Below are 14,682 nucleotides of genomic sequence, written 5' to 3'. Positions count from 1 at the left end.
TCAAACAAGAATAAACAAAATGGTGAGATGAGTGACATAAACAAATACATCTGTAATTTAATTCCTATTGCATTTTAGCTGCCAAAAAACAAAATTCAAGATATGTGATAAGAATTATTTCACTAAGAGTCATTACCATTAATTTTGGATTTCTTCCTCAATCGATTTCGTAGATTGTCCAAAGAAAAATTCAAAACAGCTTCTTTTTTTGACCTTGTAAATCCCTGTTCTTCGACCTTAAAATATAAAAAAATATATAATACAGTAGTTAAAATGTAAGAAAAACGCTAAAAAATAACTTGTATAGAATAGAAGTAAAATAACCTTGCGATATGTGATAGCAAAAAATAATAATAATAATAAAATTTTAATAATTAAGTGAGATAGAGGAGCAAGCAGACAAAAAAAAAGGTCCCTGACCAACAGCAACACGTAACATGTAGAAAGAGACACGACGCCTGAAAGTAAGTAAGGAAAGTCTTCGTCTTCATCCTTGTCCTCTCATGTTCAATGTATGCGTTGTTTGATGCAAGCTAGGGTTCACAGCAAACCCTTGTGAAAAATATAAGAATTAAAATTGTCCCAACTATCTGGAGCCTCTGTGGTGTAATGGTTGTGCATCTGACCAGTAATCAGAAGGTCTGATTCGATCCCCAATCGAGGCAGATTGATTTTGTGGGATGGTTTTTTTTTTTTTCTGGTATTTTCTTTCTTGCTTTGTCTGGCACCTTTTATACACGCTTGTTCAGATTTTTATCTTAGAATGGTGCCTGCTCCCTAGTTTCTCTATTTGGTATTGTCAAAAAAAAAAAAAGCCAGATTTCTTCATCAGTGTTGTGCAATGCAAGCGAGGGTTCAGAGCATAAAACGCGTACCCATATGAAGAATATAGGAATTAAAATTGGCCCAACTATCGGCAGCCTCTGTAGTGTACTGGTAGCATGTGTAACTAGTAATCAGAAGGTCTGAGGTTCGATCCCCAATCGAGGCAGACTGACTTTTTGGAAAAAAAATTTTCTTGTATTTTTCTTTCTTGTTTTGTCCGGCACTTTTTATGCACACTTGTTCAGATTTTTATCAAGTAAGGAAAGCTATGGAAGAGGTAAAAGAGGGAAATTGAAAGGTGAAGGGATTAGAAAAAGATGATCAGGCAAGAGGAAAGCATGAAAGTGAAAAGAGTGGAAAAAGAAAATCAAGATCAAATAAGAGGATAAAAAGGAATAATAAAGAAATGCGACAAAAAAAAAAAAAAAATAAAAAAAAAGAGATGAGAATAGAGAGAAGAAAAAGAGAAATGGGGACACAAATAATGAAGGATCCCAAAGATTTTTTTTTAAACGATGGAAGATTATGTGTTGACAGGATTTATCAGTAGAAAGAGAGAAGGTTTGGTCAACAGAAAAAGAGGTTTACCTAACACTTGCAGAATGGCTATGACATTTAATTCTATGCATTTTGGATAATCAGTTATATTATTTAACTATTTGGTTTTTTAAAAATATATACATTAATATCTTTATCACTCATTTTAATTTATGTATATATTTATTTACTTCTCAATTCATTTGAATCCTTTCAATAATTTTCCTTTCTTGTAACCGTAGATATTATTTCAAGGTTGATATATATATATAGATTTCGCATGAAGCCAGACAGATAACATGTTAAGCATGCAATTGTTATAACAAATCAATAACTAGAAATAAATAAATAAATCCAATTGTTTTATATTTTTTAAATATAAAGATAGTCTATATGTGTTTTGTTTGGGGTTTTTTTACTTAAGTAAAAGTACTAACATAATGACGCAAATTTTGGATGTCTCTCATTCCAATTTTTTTTAATTCTGAGCTGAGTGTTCCTTCCATAAACAAAAATCTTTAAGACTTGCAAAAAGTAAACTGAAATTAACTTACATTCTTATCTTCCTGAGAAAGACCAGGTTTGGCTTTATTGACATTGTCGTTCTTCATAAATGAAATCACAGATTGATCAGCTTCCTCGTTCTTAAAATTCTTATTCATATTATTATCCAAATGGAAATCCTCTGCATCTTCTACTTTTACTGATTGGCAATTGTCTGAAGCTTCTTTTTTATCTAAGTGATCACTTTCCTTTTCAAGACATTCCACAACAGTTTCATATTTGTTCTCAAGTTGACATATTTGACCACTGTCCTTTATACCTTCAATGTCTTCTTGAACGAAATCAATATTTGCACAAATGATATCTGAATCTGTTTGGCTGTGGTGTTCCTCAACTACTTTTAAAGTCTTGATTTCATTAATATTGGCATATCTGTCACCAGATATTTCAGCATGCTGTTCTGTCAAATCCAAACTATTTTTCTGATTCCCATAGCCATCCACAGATTTCTTCCCACTCTTTGGTGTGAAGAAGTTTAAAATAGAACTTTTATCTGAAGATTCATCAGTCAAAGTTCTTGAAAAAGAAGAAAAAGATGAGCTTAAAACTGATTTCGACTTTTTATTAGTTCTTTTCAATACATCAGGAAGAGAAGGACTTTCTTTACCTTTATCAAAAGCACTTGAAAAATTACGCTTTAATTTTGTTAATGAATCACTCAAAGATATCTTCATCTCCTGACAACCTCCCAGAACAGCAGGTGTTGATAAGGATGATGACAAAGATGTCCGTGTTGCATCAGATTTAGAGACTGATGGCTTGTCAACAATTTTTGGAGTCTTATCACCTGTGAAACATGTATTGTTCATTTTGTATACAGAGCTCGTAGGTTCAAACAATTCAATGAGAGATGTTTTCAAAACAGCCAACAACAATTTTTCTCCATCGAGAAACATTTGTCTTTTATCTGGTGTTACATTAACATCCACAGATTCTTTCTTCATCTCAATACTGAGCGAGATTAAGGGGTACTGATGCCTGTTATACATGTGATAGACTTCATTGATTAGCTTGAGAATTTTGGTGGCATCACAAGGCCTTTTATTGATGAAAATAAATTGCCTGTCGGTGCTGCTTCTTCCCTGACCATGTTCACATTTAGATATGTATCCACTGATACTGAAGTCTATTGAGTTTTGTGGCATTTTTACACCATACTCTAAACAAGTCTCCTCCTTCGGACTAATCTGTTTGAATTCTAAGAGACTATGCAGCTGTTTGGAACCAAACACATTGGATATGTTGTCTTTCATTGATGTGTTACAGTTTGTGGAGATAACAGTGGTGCGATTCCCTTTAGATGTTTGATTTATACACGAAATACGGACCCCAGTATTTATTACACAGTAAGCATTTAAAACTTGGATAAGACGAGCAAATTCTTTCTTTAAATTTCTTTGAAACTCTTTGTGACGGACAGGTAATGTGTGAAAAATGTTTTGGAGAGCAACAACAGTGCCCACTGGTTTTGGAATTATTTTTTTGGAGATTATTTTTCCATTCATGTTAAACTCAAGTCTTGTTCCAACACTCACAGACTTATGCCTGGTAGTAATGACCATGTTGCTCAAAGCACATAATGAGCTCAAAGCTTCTCCTCGAAATCCAAATGTTTCAACATGAACCAAATCTTCAAAATCAGTGAGTTTTGATGTATGGTGTTTCAATGCCAGTCCCTCAAAATTTTCCTCTTTCACTCCACTTCCATTGTCAATGACCTCAATACTCTCGCACCCATAGTCCTTTAATCTAACTTCCACACTTGTGGCTCCGGCATCAATGCTGTTTTCAACTAACTCTTTCACGGCTGTTGCTAAAGTAAGAACAACCTGACCAGAACATATTCTATGAACTGATTTTTTGTCGATTGCCTTTATGGAACTTGCTTTGACCTCACATTCTGATGCATCTTCTATTGCATCTTCTGTTTCCATTATTCTGAAGTAAAGATTAAAAAAAAATGATAGTGATGATTAATCAATAGATCAAAAATATACTAACAAAAAAACAAAAAAAAGCACCAAAATGAAAACTATTAGAAAGATTTGTCAAGGAAAATCTAAAGGTTTCCAGTTAAGCGTTTTAATACTAAATCTCAAAAATCTGGCATAAGTAAAGGTCACTAATCATTGTATTAAAAAAAAAAGTTTGACAGCTATGTATTTTTCTCAAAAACACATATTTTCACATGTGTTAAAAAACACAAACATCTTTCATTTTGAGAGATCATTTCACGGTACTGTCAAGATTACAACCGGATTCATAAAACCATAAAAACGTTTCCTTCTTTTAAAAACACTTTAAATATATGAAGATGCATATTTGCTTTATCCAAAAAATATTCCAAACTAGACAATTGCTAATACTTATAGGTTGCACAATTTACAATAGAAGATAATTCTTCACGTTAATATTTCAGTCTTTTTCCAATTGTCTGACTCATATTAAAAATATTTTTCTCTCTCTTTAGTCAATTGTCATATTTGTCCCCACTCTGATCTCAAAAAGTATATTCTAAAATGAATAAATAATTAAAAAGCAAACAACAAAAATATTCGGAGAGCGACCAAATGGTCAGATAGAGAAAAAATAAAAACGAAAAAAAAATTTTTGAATAGAAACAATTTTAAGAAATTCATGCTCAGAAACGGAAGAAGGCCAAACAAAAACGGAAAAAAGAATAGATTTGCTCCAAAAAAAAAAAGGAAAAAAAAAGGGAGAGATCGGATTCGAACCTGTGCAGCTAAAAGGAACAATATGAAAGCTGGTCTAACCTATTGAGCTGTCTATCGGTGTATCTTAAAATTCATATATGAGCTCGATAATTTTCCACCATCTTTGCTTCCCTGTTTTGATAGTTACTTTCATCTCTGATTCGAATAATATGTTGTTGGATCTACTTTTGTGGAAGTGATAATAAATTGTATTATTTTTAATGAAGAAGACAAGAAAAAAACAGGTGTAGGTCGGTTTTGGGGCGAACAACATCTAGGCCTAGGGATTCGTCCGCAATATAAACAAATTCCCGGCCATCATCAATATCTCCAAAATTGTGGTCAGAATGAACAAATAATAGAAACAAAAGAAGATCAATAAAGTTAACAGATAGGTAGGTAAGGAAAATTTTAATGGTTGGTGGACAATGAACCGATTTGATGATTAACAAGTTTCTTGCTGGTTGAAAAAAGGAAGGCGAATTGCCAGTTTGACGTTTCAGTTCAAAATGTCAAAACATAACATTTCATTGATCCATTTGCTTTTTTTAAAAAGCTGGATTTGGCATTTGAGCACTATTTACTTTCATCTTGTGTATATCACTTGATATTAACTGATTTGGGACACAAATAACCACTGGCATTTTTTTCAGAATATTTGGTATTTTTCACGCCTAGTTTGGCATTTTGCATAAATATTTCTGCCAATAATCAAAAGTCCAGGTCTTTTATTATTGCCAGGCAGGTGTCTGCCAATAATCAGTTTTCTTTAATGGCAGATATGTCTGAGAACAACGACAGCCCAGGGTGAATGTTCTCCATTATTAATCCATTTCATATTTTTCGCAAAGTGGCAATTCGGATCCGAGTCTGAATAGTCTGCCATGGCTATTCGGACTTAAGTCCAATATGCATGTGCAAACATGGGGGGAGGGGAGGGGAGGGGGACCGGGAGTGGGCAGAAAACTGATATAGAAATAGAAGAAGAGTTCAGAAGAACTTGTTTTACCCATATATATCACACTGACACAGCTCATACCCGTACTTCGGCCTATAGAAGGATGATTGGTACCTGTCTCACACTATCACAATATGTATTTTTCGTCCTGATTTTATGTGCACATATTGTCATGTTGTTAGAAAACTTTTCCTTTAGATCACAGTCACTTTGATTTTTGTTCTTTACAATTTCTAACTGGACTTTCACTTGATCTATGACTTTGTCTTTTTCATCAAATAAAGGGGGGTTTCGACTACTTACGTCACTATACCATTACTGTTAATTTCAGTTGCATCAATCAGATGTAATTATCAATAATTAAAATAATAAAAATAGGCCATTCCATGTCAAGTGGACCAAATTTTCGGAAATTGGGAACCACACCCCTTTTGACTTTCCTCAAACTTGGCTCAATTGAAGATACTTATGAGACATGAAGAAAACCAAATTTTCAGTTCAGAATATGGATATTTGAAATTTTTACAATCTTTTGAAATTTTGTCTCAAAACGAGTCAAAATCAAATTTGCTTGTGGGTCCATTTTTGAGAGGCTATAACTATTTTATTAATCAAGCTAACTCTCAAATTTGGTATTCCTATACAACTTCTAGCATAGATTACAATTATTTGAAGGAAAATGAAAATATTCATCAACTTTTGGAGTTATCTGCCCTTGAATATGGGTCCCTAGGCTGTTCGGCAAAAAAATGAATTTTTTCAATATTTTTTTTCATGATTTTAATGTTTCATTTTTGGTCATTGATGATTTGTATCTCAATAAATAATATATATATGGTCCAACATAATATGGCAAAAATATGGGACTGGTATTACTATTTTTCGAACAATAACGCATAGCGTACTGCGACGTGTACCAAAATCGCAAATTTTTTTCAATCAAGGCGCAAAACGGTCAAAATTTGATAGATTGTGCAAATACACTATTTCTATAAGAACATGGAAGCTTTCCTTGTATTTTGAGGTGCTTCATGGTAAAAATCACCTGCAAAGAACCTAAGTATCTCAATCTTAAGTTACAAAGGGGCATAACTCAATAAATTCTTTAAACCCCCAATATCGACTTATATTACAAATTACACAGATAACGAACAAAGCTTAAATTATTTGGCTTATGACAAACTCTTAAAAAAGATAATAAATTCAATGCTTTCAGTCAGTTTATTTATTTTTGAAAAAAGTGCGAAATAATGCATCAACTGTTCAATAATTGTAGACTACACATTCATTCAGATATAGCAGGGTGGCATGAATGAAAATAAATATCCAGCTCCTTTAGATTTATCATTTTGTGTGTTGGAATGCTTGTGAAAAAAGTGAGAAAGTTAAAAAAAAGGAGAAGGACTTTTTGCTGAACCCGATTCTAAAAGAGGTAAAAGAATAGCAGATGAGATTAAAGGTAAGGTAATTGAATTTTTATAACAACGATGAAATTCACAGCCTTACGTAATTAATCAGATTAGTGACATTTATCCCAGAAACAGCTAATATGATAAGTTTTGAATTTTGATGCATTTCACTAACAAGCTGAACGTGTTCCTTTTGGTCCTACAGTAATATACCATCTGGACCTAAGTTCACAGAATTTTGATCAACTAATATTATATTGAGTTATTGAGGGTACTTTTTAAAAGATTCCACATGCAGTTCATTCAAATTAACAAGTATCAAAAGCTTTTGCACTAAGTTTTTTCCCCCATCAATTGTGACAGAAACATAGTCTTTCTTTCCAGGACAAGGCTGTGAATATTCATCATTGTTATAAAAACTCAATTACCTTTCCTTTAATCTCATCTGCTATTCTTTTACCTCTTTTAGAATCGGGTTCAGCAAAAAGTCCTTTCTCCTTTTTTTAACTTTCTCACTTTTTTCACAAGCTACTTTTAACTGGAGAATATTCCAAGACACAAAATGATAAATCTAAAGGAGCTGGATATTTATTTTCATTCATGCCACCCTGATATATCTGAATGAGTGTGTAGTCTACAATTATTGAACAGTTCATGCATTATTTTGCACTTTTTTCAAAAATAAATAAACCGAAAGCATTGAATTTACTATCTTTTAAGAGTTTGTCATAAGCCAAATATTTTAAACTTTGTTTGTCATCCGTGTAGTGTAATATAAGTCGATATTGGGGGTTTAAAGAATTTGTTGAGTTATGCCCCTTTGTAACTTAAGATTGAGATACTTAGGTTCTTTGCAGGTGATCTTTACCATGAAGCACCTCAAAATACAAGGAAAGCTTCCATGTTCTTATAGAAATAGTGTATCTGCACAATATATCAAATTTTGAACAAAATCCCAGCCGACATCTTTGACCGTTTTGAGCCTTGAAGTTGACAAAAATTTGCGATTTTGGTGCACATCGCAGTACACTATGCGTTATTGTTCAAAAAATTGTAGTACCAGACCCATATTTTTGCCATATTATGTTGGACCATATATGTTATTTATTGAGATACAAATCATCAATGACCGAAAATGAAACATTAAAGTCATGAAAAAAATATTGAAAAAATTCACAGGGAGCCATATTCAAGGGCAGATAACTCCAAAAGTTGATAAATATTTTCATTTTCCTTCAAATAATTGTAATCTATGCTAAAAGTTGTGCAAGATTACCAAATTTGAGAGAATTAGCTTGATTAATAAAAAAAAGTTATAGCCTCTCAAAAATGGACCCACGAGCAAATTTGATTTTGACACGTTTTGAGACAAAATTCCAAAAAAATGTAAAAAATTCAAATATCCATATTCTGAACTGAAAATTTGGTTTTCTTCATGTCTCATAAGTATCTTCAATTGAGCCAAGTTTGAGGAAATCAAAAGGGGTGAGGTCCCCACCCTTGGTCCGCTTGACGTGGAATGGCCCAATAATAATAGGTAGCGTCAATTGCCAAGGACCTTGACAATTGTCAAATCGTCAATTGCCAAGGACCGTGTCAGTTCATCAACTACGCATGTGTACTTTTAACTGCCACGGAGTACCTTTAGTGTCACGAAGTGATGCATTGCCACAGAGTGATGTTATGTATTAATATTAATTAATACTCTCTTTTACTCTTCTTTCTCTCTCTGTGTCATTTTCTCTATCACACACACTCTCTCTCTGTCATTTTCTCTTTTCCCTCTCTGCCATTTTTTCCTCTGTGTATGTATTTCTCTGTCATCCCCCCCCCCCTCTCTCTCTCTCATATTTCCTCTTTTTGTTACGGACCTTGCCAGTTGGTAGATCATCAACTATTTACTATTAATGCCACGGATTGATCTTGTTGCACAAATATTTTACGTTAATTATTCCGTATTAAGACGATGTGCAGTATATTTCCTTTAAAATAAAGGAAATCTTACTTTTCTCTTTTAATCTAGGACATCTTGGCAGGGATTTGCCACTTCGTCCTTCTGTTTTTTTCCCCCCGCTGAATCCGAAATCAACAGTAATTTTTGTTTGATATTATCTTAACTCATCTTGGAATTCGTGAAAAGACATAAAAATTAAAAACAAATGCCAACAAGTGTTGACTTGATCCATTCCACAACGATTGACAAGGAATGAGTGAATGGGGAATGGAAGAAAAGAAAGTGACCGGGTTCGAGATTCGTATGCGCGCAAATCGAGGCTCGACTGAAATCACCACATGCAGCTGATTGAGGCCCGACTGAAATCACCACATGCGGCCGAAGAGTTCCAATTTGACTCCTCGGCAATTGATGAACCGTCAACTACCAAGGACTCACTCCTTGGCAATTGACACTTCCATAATAATAATAAAATACAAACAAAAGCTATATTTCCATTGATGACGATTCTGAATAATCTGTTGATTGCACATGCGCACTGGAATCTGAGTCCGAATAGCCACAGGAGACTATTCAGACTCGGAGTCCGAATGGCCTATTTTTCGTTCCTTTTACTTTTCAAGGTGGTGATGTCGTGACCCCCCACCCCCCTTATCTTTTAACCACTTTGATTATTTAATTATTTTTTTTAATTAATTTATTCTACTAGAAACTTGCGCCCAAAAATTTCATTCTTTGACTTTGACTGATACTGATAGACAGTGGCGGTTCTAGCCTATTTACAGTGGTTGGGCAAAGATGATCCGGTCATATATATATATATATATATATATATATATATATATAATATATATATATATATATATATATATATATTATTTATTTATTTATTTATTTTTTTTAATTATAATTTTTTTTTTCACCTTTAAAAAAAATATTTCAACCAAAAATAATCACATTCACAATGAAATGACAATACCAGTAGATTTTAATTATTCCAAACGTAATCAAAAAATAATCACGAAAGAGAATACAACTAAAAACTAAAGCGACGAGACATAATGCGACAACACCTTGACAATAGAAGTCCATTTCGTTCACTCGAAAAATTAAAGAGATGCTTTAATCCCTCAACGGCGAGATTAATATTTCTGTTACATTACTGGTTTTCAGTAGTATGTAGTAACCTTAAAGTTTTCATCGAGAAGCAACAACAGCGATATGACTTGAGTTTCATTCAGAGCTGAAATTGCATCATTTTTACTGCTGTCTTGGTGGTTAGAATGATTGTGCCGGTGGTGGTAGTGGTTGGAATAGTGGTAGCGGTGGTGGTGGTGGTGGAGGAGGAGGAGGAAGACGAGGCGGTGAGGGAAGATGTAATTATGATAGTGGTTTTGGTGGTGCTGTTGGTTAGAATGATAGTTGTGGAGACGATTGTTGTACTTGTTGTTAATATTGTTGTTGTTGTTGTTGTTGTTGTTGTTGTTGTTAATGATGATGATGATGATGATGATGATGATGATGATGATGATGATGACAACCACGATGTCGTCGACAATGATGGTTACCACCATACGATATTACAAAGTTTATTTAATCTTAGGCTTTCGCCAATAATTCACACAATACAATTAAGACAAAAGAATGTTATCAATCTCTCCTCATGCATTCGTTATACTATCACAATAACGACCGTGTTATCTTTACTCCTTCCCAATGCTATCTATACAAGAGTGCTATGCTCCTTCCCCAACCAACCCCTAGCTTCCCGCCTCTTCGTCGCGAACTATCTTATGTATGTATTAGCTTCAGGACGGGCAAGTACGGAATCTGCCCACCCTTCCTTTAAACGTCTTTATTTCCTCTATAACTTAGAATTCAACTCTCTCCTTACTCAGAAGAGTATTTCTCGTATACTAATTCAATTGTTGAGAAAACCAAAATGGTGGTTGTATTAATATTTATTTAGTCGTGACTTTTGAATAAAATGTTTTGTTTTATTAGAGGAAATACAATAGAAAATTACATTGTTTTGCAAAATTATTTAGTCTGGCAATAAAAATACAGCGGTAATTACTTTAAGAATAATAAAAAAAAGAACTAACAAATTAATTTGTTAAAAAACAAAAACAAAAAAACAACAAAAAACAAATAAGAAAACAATTTAAATAAATGAGTTTTGAGAATGAGTTTTGAGAAGTACTTAAAGAAAACGAGAAAAAAAAAAAGAAATAATTTAAATGGATAAACAAATATATAAAAACAACACAAATTAATATTAAATTGATATAATATTAGTAAGTTAATAAATTTAATTCAATACTGGAACCTTCCCAAAGTCATTACATCAATGGTACCAGCACAAGTAAGGCAATAAATAAGAAAAAGTTCGTTTGCCAAAAGCTCTATTCAGTGTTCACTGGTTATTAAGGTGGGCTCACTTGAATTAGCCCGACCTAGTACTAGAGAGGCCAGACAGCAAAAATCGGAGTTAGTTCACCGTCAGGCGACGTGACGATGAGATGACGATGTGGGCGGAGTGGAGTGGTTGGGGAGGGGAGGGGGGGGGTTGATAAAAAGAACAGGAGCGTTTATGCATTACGGGGTGCATGGTCATTCGCAATCTATCAAAAATACACACAAATTGATTTCAGTACGAAGTATCAAGTTTAAGTAGTAACTTTTGAAATTATCTAATTTAGATTAGATTATTTCGGACCTGGTAATACAGCTTATAACTTGAAAAAAACAGGCTGGTATTTGCCCACCCTGCCCATTATTACCAGCCGTCCCTGCTGATAGACAATAGACGATAGACGGACTAGATCATTAGATTTAGATCGGTTTATATATGAAGAGAGACTCAACATTAATTTATTATTATATTATAATTAGATTGTTGACTTAGTGGTCATAGATGTTGGTGTTGTTCTAAAAATTATTGATTGTCCGCAACTGAGTAATTTGATCCAGTAAGGCAAAACTTACACATGAATTTGAAATTAAAGTACTGTACTGTTGAATTGAACGTTTGTTTACTCATAGAGGGCAACCAACATATAACATTTACAATTTACAGCTCCTAACTCCCGCCACAAAAGAAGAGGAACACTCGCCGTGTTTCGCGTATTTAAATATTTTCGCAGAAAATTTGCGAGGATGAATATCTTTGTCCTCGTTTCTTCGTGTTCAATGTATGTGTTGTTTGATGCAAGCGAGGGCTCACAACATACAACGCGTACCCTTGTAAAGAATATTGATATAACAACTATCAGGAGCATTTGTGGTGTAATGGTTGAGGTTCGATCCCCAGTCGAGATAGACTGATTTTTTGGGATGTTTTTTGTCCTGTATTTTTCTTTCTTGCTCTGGCACCTTTCACACACACGCGCACACACACACACACACACACACACACACACATATATATATATATATATATATATATATATATATATATATATATATATACATATATATATATATATATATATATATATATATATATATATATATATTATATATTGAATCGTGTTTGATACAAATATGGTACGAAAAGTGCTCGACATGCAGTAATGGAGCGAATTATTATTATTTAAAATATTTAAAATATTTACCACAATGTTTGTGGTAAATATTTTAAATAATATATATATATATATATATATATATATATATATATATATATATATATATATATATATATATATATATATATAAATTTTTTAATGATTTTTTTTCTTGTTGAAAACGTTCACCATTATTCCTGTAACAAATGTTTCGTCCGTCAGCAGAGTCACTCTCTAATTTTGACTCTTCGGTGAACAAAACATTTGCCCACTATTCCTAGGATCACCCAATATATTACCGTACCAATGTAAAGCAGTCCGCTCTATGCAAATCAGTCAATAAAGAAAGGCCTTTGAGACGCTATCAGTGCTCTTATTCCAACAGGTAGCAACCAGCGTCAAATGATGAACATACTGATGTCAGTCTGATGTCGGTCAATGTTGATTTAAAAGGACATTTTTGGTGCAGTTGCATAATACAAATACTTTCTGCTTTTTTTTTTTTTTTTTTTTTTTTTTTTTTTTTTTTTTTTTTGGACGACCTTCGTATGTCTTAGGCGCTGTCTGTCTTAGTGTATTTCTAGATTAATTTGTAAACAATCTTTCGAGATTTCCCAAACCCGAGAAAAACATTTTTAAGAAAACAGGAAAAACTGACCACTAATTCTTTCTATGTGACCAATTGTGTCAGTTTCCAGTTAACAGCTATTGATGTTTTGCGTTTACTTTAAAAAAAAAAACAACTCACAACAATGCCAGCCGGATATAACGTACCAACACGCAAAACTGATGTGCAACCTAATACGTTTATGGTTTGATTAATAGATACTGTGTACTTGGTATGGTTAAGAAACGCACAACATTGCCATCCGAAAATATAACTGGCCAGCACACAAAACTATGCGTAAACTTGAACTTTTATAGGCTAGTTAATACATTTTAGTGACAATTACTTATAAACAAGAATGGCAAAAACATTTATTTTAATAACAAAGACCCGAGTGACGTTAACTTCGTTCTATCTATACAATTTAATAAGAACTACTCATAATAATGGCTGGTTAAGCAGAATAACAAAGAGCTTTGTGCTGTCAATTTCGTTCTATTTATACTTAAAGTTTGAATTATAAAATTTGAGTTAAATAAATTCATTTTTTAAAAGTTAAATTGATCTATTTTACTGATGTTAATATACACATGGGCAAAAGTAACTTTACATTTTTAAACGCTATGGCTCAATTATATGTTAGAGTCAAGAATTGTATATCACCTAAAATATCAATTATTAAACCAATGCAAGCCTAGTTATATTGCAATCTATTAATTATAGCGAGGATGGTGAATATCTTGTTAGAAAACTTGATATTTCGACTATTGAAATGACACAAAGAAGAAATCATAAAGCTTGTATCGGAGAAAATTGTGGAAACGCAAGTTCTTTAATTCTCGAAAGAACCCTTTTGCGTCAACGTGCCCTAATTGAAATCTCCATGTTGTCTTCTTCTGTCTATAAATTATCTGCTGGTTTAAACAAAAACAAATAATTTCATCTTTGTGAAATGATTTTGTAATTACTTTTATTTCAATTATTTTACTCTCGAAAACATACTGAAATTTAGCTTCAAAGAGAGAGCTCCTCTACTTGGCCATATTCATGCCAAACGGCCAGTAGTTGATGATGCACAGCTTTTCAATGTTAGAGCTATATTGTTTTGTTTTGTTTATAAAGGTTTTGTGGCGCCTGCGACACATTTAGTCATATCGGCGCCAGTAAAAAGGAAGACAATGGGATAGTAAAAGGTTCTAGAATTACCAAAAAGTACTAAAGATAAAGTAAGACAAAGGAGAATGGTACAAATATGGAATTTATGTAAATTCCAAGAGCATGCTATCAATGTATTTAGTTTGAAATCACCTAAAAGTTCACCCAGACATGAGCACAGGATTCAACTAAGAGGAATCCACCCAAATGCTTACATTATACATTCAAAGCAACAAATATAATAATACATATATCCCACATAACCGAGAGATGATTTACAAAGTAAAATATATTATTTCCCAAAACAATAACTATACCTTTGGCTGTTTCTCTCCCAGCCAAGGACTCCGGCCAGGGCCAGGACAAAACCAAGTAATCTCATTCCAAGAC

General features: G+C 33.1%; 1 protein-coding gene across 1 annotated transcript in view; it reads right to left on the bottom strand.

Annotated features, from left to right (window-relative positions):
* LOC144972702 (mismatch repair endonuclease PMS2-like) overlaps positions 1 to 12,199 on the bottom strand; it is a 45,106-nt gene extending 32,907 nt beyond the window's left edge. Inside the window, exons 1-3 of the mRNA XM_078914242.1 lie at positions 11,950 to 12,199; positions 1,917 to 3,864; positions 137 to 236 (exon numbers count right to left, since the gene is read on the bottom strand). Of these exons, the coding sequence (XP_078770368.1) occupies positions 137 to 236; positions 1,917 to 3,860 (2,044 nt within the window). The 5' untranslated portion in view covers positions 3,861 to 3,864; positions 11,950 to 12,199. The remainder of the gene's footprint in view (positions 1 to 136; positions 237 to 1,916; positions 3,865 to 11,949) is intronic.
* Positions 12,200 to 14,682: the final 2,483 nt, after the last annotated feature.

Source organism: Berghia stephanieae, chromosome 5, assembly GCF_034508935.2.
Source record: "Berghia stephanieae isolate SIO BIC M18660-M18661 chromosome 5, UCSD_Bste_1.3, whole genome shotgun sequence".
Lineage (NCBI taxonomy): Eukaryota > Metazoa > Mollusca > Gastropoda > Nudibranchia > Aeolidiidae > Berghia > Berghia stephanieae.
The sequence above is the reverse complement of the archived record's forward strand: the minus strand, read 5'-3'. Positions and strand labels throughout refer to the sequence as shown.